At 35.5% G+C, this 9,569-nt stretch overlaps 1 protein-coding gene across 3 annotated transcripts in view; it reads left to right on the plus strand.

Moving 5' to 3' along the window:
• Positions 1-9,569, plus strand: part of DENND4C (DENN/MADD domain containing 4C) — a 90,411-nt gene that overhangs the window by 67,836 nt on the left and 13,006 nt on the right. For all 3 annotated transcript variants that reach the window (XM_006764926.2, XM_015564730.1, XM_015564731.1), the window contains 4 exons: positions 2,943-3,125; positions 4,065-4,263; positions 7,039-7,284; positions 8,427-8,544. In XM_006764926.2, coding sequence (XP_006764989.1) covers positions 2,943-3,125; positions 4,065-4,263; positions 7,039-7,284; positions 8,427-8,544 — 746 coding nt within the window. The remainder of the gene's footprint in view (positions 1-2,942; positions 3,126-4,064; positions 4,264-7,038; positions 7,285-8,426; positions 8,545-9,569) is intronic.

Raw genomic sequence — 9,569 nt, forward strand, 5'->3', positions numbered from 1 at the left:
TTCATGGGATGTCCCAGGTGTTCTTTTCTTTTCTCTCCATCACTTTCGATATTTGAGTAGAAAATAATAGTAATATAGGAGATTACTTTTCCATTTTATTTAACATATAATTAGCAGTTAATTCTTACAGCTAAACTTTATAGCTAATTGAAAACTCCAGTGTTAGTCATTACTATAAACTTTCTGCCAGAGTGACCTTAATTATGTCTTCTAGCAACAAACAAAAAAATGGAGGGTGGGAAGCTTGAACTCTTCTTCTTAACTGGTAGTCCTCTGTACAGTGAAATGACCCAATTCTGAACAATGAGGAGTCTAGCTGATCTATAACCAGCCATTAAGTAATTGAGAGTTTGTAACTATGCTGACCTAAGTAATTATACTTAATATTATATTTATATTATGGAGCACTCCATATTGTCCACTTTTAACTGCTTCTTAAAAATATCCAATTGTATAGGTGTTTCCTCTTCATTTTTCCTTTTGGCTTCAGGTGTGGAGCTGAGTGAAATCCTACTCTGGTCCCTGATGTAGTATCAGTGGTTGTGTAAGGACCCTCTTTTATTATCTTCCGCCCCTGCCCATTTCCATTCCCATTGCTTTATCCAACAGAGACATTGTTCTGTCTGTGGTGTATCCTTGAATATATATGCTTATAAAATATGTTATTTTGCAGGATTACGTATTTTTAACTTACACAATTAGAATAATGCTGAAAGTCTTATTTTTGTAATCATTCAGTTTAAAATCTATCTGAGTTGCTATATATAAATCTAGTTAATTTCTTTTCTCCTGTTGGAAGTTAATACCTCGTTTTACTTATCTGTTATCCTTGTGTTGGATATTTCAGTTGCTTCTAGTTCTTTGTTGCTATAAATATCACTGCAATGATACAGTACAATGTAAAATACATTTCTACTTCTGGACTTGTGAAGTAGTTTCTCCCAGAATAAGTCTTAGGAGTGAGACCATTGGGTCGTTTCATACATGATTTCAATAAACACCAGAAGATTGTTTCCCAGGTGGCAACACTCCCAGTACTACTTTCTAAGGATTTTCATTTCTGCACCTCCTTACCAGCATTTGGTATTATCACTTTTCTGATTTTTATATTCTAATGAGTATTAGTGGTATCTCACTTTTGTTTGAATTTCTTTGAATACTAGAGTTTGAATGCCTCTTATACTTGTTATTCCAGGGCTTTCTATGAATTGCCTGTACCGTTGCCCTTTTTTATATTAAGCTTTTTTTTTCTTATTGATTTCTACCTTGAATATTTTTGAAATTAATTCACGGAAGAGCAATAATTAATTTTGCTGTCCTCATCCATTAATTTTAAACCTTATGATTTGTGCTTTTCGAGTCTTGTTTTAAAAGTTCCTTCCCATCTGCAGGACATGAAAATTTTCTCCTGAAAATTGTTCTGGTGTTTAGATCTTTGATCCCACATGCACTTCAAATTCCCATGTAAACACTGTTCTCTTCTTTTTGTCAAGATCATATTAAGTTTATTATTCTTCGTGTTGTTTCTATAAGTTCCCCCATAAAGAATTATTTTTTTGCTTATAGTTATACTTATTTTAAAAATTTTAGAGTAACTTTAAGTTCGTTAAAAATATTTCATCTGGAGTTTTTATTGGATTTGCATTACATTTGTGGATTAACTTAGGAAAATAGACATTTTCAATATTGTCTGTGAGCATGGTATATAGCTTCATTTTTTAAAGATCTTTTTTATGTACTTTTATTCTCCATAAATCTTGTACTTTTTTGTTGAGTAACTGTGTTTCTTTTTTCTTTTTTTAATATATTTTATTGATTTTTTACAGAGAAAGGGACAGGAATAGAGAGTTAGAAACATTGATGAGAGAGAAACATCGATCAGCTGCCTCCTGCACACCTCCTACTGGAGATGTGCCCGCAACCAAGGTACATGCCCTTGACCAGAATCGAACCTGGGACCTTTCAGTCCGCAGGCCAATGCTCTATCCATTGAGCCAAAGCAGTTAGGGTATAACTGTGTTTCTTAAGCTATTGTGGAATCTTATTTTATATTTTCTAATTGAAAAGGAACATTATTGATTTTTCTTTCCAGTCTGTCAGTATGGAAAATTTCAAACTTAGAATTGTTTACAGAATTTTTTTGCAGTGACACCCAAATATCCACCCCTACATTCTACAATTAACAGTTTACTGTACTTGCTTTTTCCCTATTTATCCCTCCAGCCAAAAGTAAAATGTAGACATTTATATACTTCTCCTCCAAAGACTTCAGCATGCATATAATTTCTGGATTTCAGTATTTTTTCTTTTGACATAAAGTTAGTATACAGTAAAATGTACAAAATATGAATGTATACGTTTGTATAAATTCAAACCTTTATCAAGATACAGAACATTACTGTTACCTCAGAAAGTTCTCTTAATGCCTCTTGCAAGGCCCAGCCCTCACACTGTCTCCCCGCCCCCGCCCCCCCCGAAAGAGAAGGAGAGACAAATAAGAGGAAAATAAAATACTGAATTAATAGAGGGAAGAGGAAAGGACTACAGACAAAATGGAGATTTTATAAGGGGGAAAAAGAGGTATTATAAATTACAGGTTGATACATGTTAAAATGCTGCTGTTGCTTTTTAAACTCAAAATTAAGGTAATATTTTGCTTTTTATCTTCCTTCATAGTGTTCTTTAATGGTTTTCAAAAACTGAAGGAATCTTAGATTGAACTATAATGATCTCCTCTAGACCTTTCATTTGAATAGTTTAGGACAGGAGGGAAAGAATGAAAGGAGGAGTGTATGAGTTTGTGTGTTTGAAATAGGCACTATTTCTATGGGTTATATAATTCATTAATTACTGCTTTACCATAAAGTGATTCTAAATATGAAATTTAGAAGACTTTAGCATTTATGAAGATTTTTTTATTTGGACTGCTCCATATTTTTTAGCTTTTTCCTGAAACCAAGTACCTCTGGTGACAGTTTACAAAGTGGCAGCATTCCATTGGCAAATGAACCTTTGGAGCACAAACCTGTATCCAGTTCAGCAGAACCCGAGTTGATCAACTTGATGGATTTCCGGAAGCATAACCAGACCATAACTGAAGAAACAAGCACTGCAGTTGAATCAAGGTACCATATGGTATAGAGACTTCCTCACAATAAATTGGATATCCTTGCAAAAATTCCATCTTTAAAGATAACCTGACTCCTGTAGGCATTATTCTGGCATTTAAAAAAATTAATCTTAACTGTTTACTACCATACATTGCTTAAATATTTGATGAGTGCATCTGATGATTAACCATTTTTTAAACTATGTTTAATGTTTTACAGTGTTTTGTACAAAATTAACTTCTTAACCAGTAAAAAGTATTTTCCCCTTTAGTATAGCGATTGCCAGTTTCCAAAGACATACTCTTAAATATTTATTGAATCAAATATTTATTGAGAGACTATTGTATGCTATGCATAAATACTAAAAATAAAAAAGTAAGTCTGGTCTCTGTCCTTAGGTTGATCATAGCCTGGTAGAAATTAAATACTTGTCAGTGAATCTACATGACTTATTTGCATGCAGCACAGTTCTTCTAGGTGATTTTGTTTAATAACGATGAAATAATGTTTGAATAGAGCAAGTAAATGGGTACTTAATCTTTTTTAAATGAAACCTGTTGTCTACTGTATGTCCTTTTTCCAGCCTTCACCAGAGTCATTTACTCTATCCTAAGAATGCCTGAAGAAAATTTTATTTAAAAAAATACATTTTTTTAAAAATTGATTTTAGGGAGAGAGAGAAACATTGATGGCTGCCTCCTCCATGCCCCTTACTGGGGGTGGAACCCAAAGCCCCGGACATATATCCTGACTGGGAATTGAACTGATGACCTTTTAGTGCATGGGCTGATGCTCAACCAACTGAGTCACACTGGCCAGGGTGAAAATTTTATTCTTATAAGCCAGTACTGACTCCTCTTAGATACATTCAATAGACTAAAATTCATTGTAGAAAATACTCTAGCTCTACAGATTTAGACTGTTTTACAGAACCAGTTTTCATTTTTTTTAAAGTGATGAAATAAAGAATGCCAGTGGAGATGTTCAAACTATGGAAATTTCACCTGTGCCTACTAATAGTTTATCAAAGCGGAATGTATCTTTGACTCGAAGTCACAGTGTTGGAGGTCCATTGCAAAATATTGACATTTCCCAGCGACCATTTCATGGCATTTCAACAGTTAGTCTTCCAAACAGTCTGCAGGAAGTTGTGGTATGTAACATTATAATTATCTATACTAATCAAAGGGTAATGTGCTAATTAAACCGGACATCTTCCAGACAAAGCCACAGTGGCAGGGGCCGGAGGCAGAGGCACTTAGGGGCAATCAGGCCGGCAGTGGGGAGCAGCTAGGGGATGATCAGGCTGGGAGGGGGGGACAGTTAGGAGATGATCAGGCCAGCAGGGGAGGGCAATTAGGGGGGCAATTAGGCCAGCAGGGGAGGGCAGTTAAGGGGTGATCAGGTCGTTAGGGGAGGGCAGTTATGGGCGATCAGGCCGGCAGGGGAGGGCTGTTGGGGCAATCAGGCTGGTCGGGGAACAGTTAGGGGGAGATCAGGCCGGCAGGCAGAGGCAGTTAGGGATGATCAGGCCGGCAGGGGAGCAGTTAGGAGCCAGAAGTCCCAGATTGTGAGAGGGATGTCTGACTGCCAGTTTAGGACCGATTTCTGCAGTCGGACATCCTCCGAGGGTTCCTGGATTGGAAAGGGTGCAGGTGAGGCTGAGGGACTCCCCCACCTCCTGTGCACGAATTTTGTATATTCATGTAAGTATGTATTAGCACAGTAGATAATCCTTATGTAGAAGATATAAATGACATAAAAAGTGATTAAGAATTTTTCACAAACAGAATGTTTTAAAATTTCAAATATGTACAAAAATAAATAAGAGTAACATAAATGAGTCCCTTTGAGTCATCAAGATTCAGTAATTTTAAACTTATAGCCATTCTTCTTTCATGTATACCCTTACTTCCCTACAAATTATTTTGAAGGAAACTTCAAACAATATATATTCCATTTGTAAATATTTCAGTATGTATCAAACTAAAAATAATAAATAACATCAAGTTATTCAGTTTTTGTTCAAATGTCTAATTGTTTCAAAAATGTCAAGTATGTTTGTAGTTTGAGGAATCAGGAACAAAGAAGGCCCATGCATTGCAATTAGTTGAACTTTTTTTTTTAGCCTGTCTTAATCTGTACACTTTCCTTTTTCCTCTTGCAATTTATTTGTTGATTACAACCCTATAAATTGGTAATTGTACCTAGAAGCTTGGTCAAATTCAGGTTTTTGTTTTGTTGTGCTATTCATTTGTTTGTTTATTTTTATTTATTTATTTTTTAAATATATTTTATTGATTTTTTACAGAGAGGAAGGGAGAGAGATAGAGTTAGAAACATCGATGAGAGAGAAACATCGATCAGCTGCCTCCTGCACATCTCCCACTGGGGATGTGCCCACAACCCAGGCACATGCCCTTGACCAGAATCAAACCTGGGACCCCTCAGTCCTCAGGCCGACGCTCTATCCACTGAGCCAAACCGGTTTCGGCGTTTGTTTATTTTTATAAGACAACTTCATTAGTGGCAGTATGTTCCTCCAGTATAGACATGAGCTATCTTTGTGATTTAGTAGCTATTACTGCCCCATTGCCTAGATCAGGTTATTCATTTGGAGCTTATAAAATGATGACAGTCTGTTATCTTTATTACATGGAATACATCTATGAAGAGAAAGTTCCCCCAGGTCTTCTGTTTGGTTTTCTAACGATGCAATTTATATTGGAAAGGCAGTCCAGCCTCCCCCTCCCACCTTTTTTTATTAACCAATTTTCAGAATAGGTTGGGTTCTCAGCATTCTCCAAGGTGACCCGTTAATTTGGGGAAATAAAGTGTCATTGTGATTTTTAACATTTGTGTTTACATCCATTGCTGTCGTTATCCTTGTTGATGTTAATTGCATTATCCCATTTTTGCTCAGCTAGAACTCTCTACAGGTTGTTGCCTTATTCCTTGTGACACAACTCTAGTAGTCTTTAAAAAAAATTTTAAGTTTTCTTGCTTTTTTTTATGACAAGATGTTTCATGCTCATGTTATATAGTCAGCCATTTCTCTAAGAAACACTGGTTCCTTTTAGAGGGAGATGATATTTAGATACCTCAGACTGTGTACTAGGGGTATTTATTACTTATTACTGAGTTAATCATAAGCATTTTATTCTGATTATATTATATACAATTTATAAAGTCTAGGTTGTTTTTTTTACTCATTGATTTATAAAACTGCTTTTTGTTGCAATCAAATGTAAAAATGATTTAGATATAATTTTAAAAGGAGCCTAAGAATACTAATACAAAAAATTTCCCCATCTCTTTAGAGTTGTAGGAGGAAGATAAAGTCACACATATTTTTTGGTATCATTATACAACATCTAAAATGTAAACATTTATTTTTAAAAATTTACCAAAAAAATTAATCATACACAGACCATTGCTCTTATCAACTTGATAGAAAAACTCCATCATGTTTAAAATAGGGTCTATTATATGGGTTATTAATTTTATCTTATTTAACTGAAAGGTAATTATGATTAAGTATTTTTTGTTAGGTTTTCATTAGGATGTTCTACTGCATGTATCAATGGTCAGGAAATAACTGACTTTGAAGGGATAGATAGAGAAACATAATCTCATTGAGAAATACTTTTTTATTTATTTTATTTATTTCAGAGAGAGGAAGGGAGAGGTAGAGAGAGATAGAAACATCAATGAGAGAGAAACACTGATTGGCTGCCTCTGTAAGCCCCACACTAGGGATCGAGCCTACAACCCAGGCATGTGCCCTAACTGGGAATTGAACTGTGATCTCCTGGTTCATAGGTTGATGCTCAACCACTGAGCTACCCCAGCAGGCCAGAGAAGTACTCTTAAACATACCGAATTAAATAAGTAATATTCACTTTTTTTGTATTTTTATTTTTTTAAGGATCCTTTAGGAAAAAGACCCAATCCTCCCCCACTTTCTGTGCCCTACTTGAGTCCTTTAGTGCTTCGTAAAGAACTTGAATCTTTGCTAGAAAATGAAGGCGATCACGTGATCCACACATCCTCTTTCATCAATCAACATCCGATCATTTTCTGGAACCTTGTATGGTATTTCAGACGTTTGGACCTTCCTAGTAACTTGCCAGGACTTATCCTCACATCTGAACATTGTAATGAAGGTATACAGGTAGAGTGTCAACTTCTATACTTAATATTACATTGGTGTTGGTTAGGATGAGGCTTAAAGTAACAGAAAGTATGCAATAGTGGCTTAACAAGATGTAGGTTATTTCTCTCACTTAAAAGTTTGGATAGGTGGACCAGGAATGTCACTGTTAGGGACCTGAGATGCTTCTGTCTTTTTGCTCAGCTGTATATGACCTCCATTTCCAAGTTCTACACCAGGATGGCTGACTCTTCTTCTAAGCTATCACATTCACATTCCAGTTAACAGTAAGGAGAAAAATGGATAGAAAAGGGTATGTCTTTCCTTCTTTAGGGACAGTTCCTGCAGTTGCACATAATATTCCCATATGTAGTCATTTGTCCTGATCTTAGTTATATGGTCATTTCTAGTTGCAAGGAGGCTAGAAAAGGTAGCTTTTATTTTGAACTATCATATTCCCAGATGAAAGTCTCACAGCAACCTTATTTTAAAAGGCTCATATTCTGTACACCTGAAATGAATACAAAATACAATTGAAAGATGAATAAGGACCCATATTATCCTTATTTTTCAGATGATGTAATTAAGCTAAATAAGTAATTTTTGCAAGGTCACATAGCTAATATGTGATGGGGAGTCAAGATCCCACTCTGGCTGTGTCTAGCTCTAAAAGCTCCTACTCAATTGTTCTGGGAATCCCAATCCCACTGGAGACAGTGAGCTCCTAGAGTTCCTTCCTTCATTTTGATATTGAATATTGAGAGGCACCCACACCCAAGCATACACCAGGGTCGCAACACAGTCTTAAAGTAGTACAAATTCTATGTTGACCCATTAAGTAGTAGTCAGTACAAGATAGTAGAAACTTTTGCACTTACTCTTGCCTTAAAATTTGTTGTAATAGCAGTTAATCTTTCATATAGCCACTGTGCTAGTTACCATGTTGTAACTGCTAGTTACAGTGTATCCTTGAAATTTAGAATGCGAAACCTGTACTTCAGAAAATAATAAGAACATAAATCTTCAGATTTAAATAAAAATTGCTGCACAAAATTTTAGGTTCAGAGTTTTGAAAGAACTCATTTGTTTTATATAATCAAGTTTTGCTAGATCCCCGGGTAGTTATGGTAGGGGCACTAATGCTTTCTATTGATCTTTTTTAGCTTCCTCTATCATCTCTGTCCCAGGATAGCAAACTTGTGTACATTCAACTGTTATGGGATAATATCAACCTTCATCAGGAACCAGAAGAGCCTCTGTATGTCTCATGGAGGAATTTTAGTAAGTAAAATAGAATTAAAGACATAAAAGACTTAAACTGGAAACAACTCAAATATCTATCCACACATGAATGAATAAGCAAATTGTGGAATAAGCTACCCATACAGTAGAGTACTATTTAGCAATAAAGAAGAATGGACTACTGGGAGTTGGGAGACTAGAATTAGTGTGAAGAGAGAAACAAGTCCTTTTGCATTATTTTTTTTTATTCATTTCTAGTATCTCTTCAAGATTCTATTTTGATTCAAATTGATTTGCTATTATATTGAGCCATTTAAGTATGGCAGGTCTCTCCAAGAGTTTGGTTGGATATTTGTAGACTAAATGCTATATAGTGGGAGAGTAATCTGGATGTATTGGAATAGTATCATTTCATTTATATGGATATTAGTCTCAAAGATTCTAGCTTATTTTTAGTTTTTTATATTTAGAATGTATTTTTACAGGAGGTTTTATTGTTGTTAATCCTCACCCAAGGAAACTTTTCCATTGATTTTTAGAGAGAGTGGAAGGGAGGAGGAGCGAGAGAGAGAAAAACATCGATGTGAGAGGGACACATCGATTGGTTGTCTCCACCAGGGCTGGGGATAAGCCTGCAACCGAGGTACATGCCCTTGACTGGAATCGAACCCAGGAATCTTTCAGTCTGAGGTCCAACACTGAGCGAAACCGGCTAGGGTTATAAGGGGTTTAATGGGTTATCATCCAGTTCAGAAACTCTGAGTAAATAAGAAACCACAAACAACAAATAAGTGAGCAAGTGCTATCAACAGGCAGTTCATGGAAGAAACATTCAATGGCTTATATAAACTGTGTTAGTTTGCTAGGGCTACCTTAACAGAATATCACAGACTGGGTATCATGAAGTAGACAAGTGATTCAAAATATTCTCTAATTTTTGGTAGGATGAAATTTAGAGCTCTCAAGAATGGACTTATTTCTTTTTTTTTTTTTTAATTTAAATCTTTATTGTTCAGATTATTACATTTGTTCCTCTTTTTTCCCCCCATAACTCCCCTCCTACC

The sequence above is a fragment of the Myotis davidii genome, unplaced genomic scaffold, assembly GCF_000327345.1.
Source record: "Myotis davidii unplaced genomic scaffold, ASM32734v1 scaffold197, whole genome shotgun sequence".
Lineage (NCBI taxonomy): Eukaryota > Metazoa > Chordata > Mammalia > Chiroptera > Vespertilionidae > Myotis > Myotis davidii.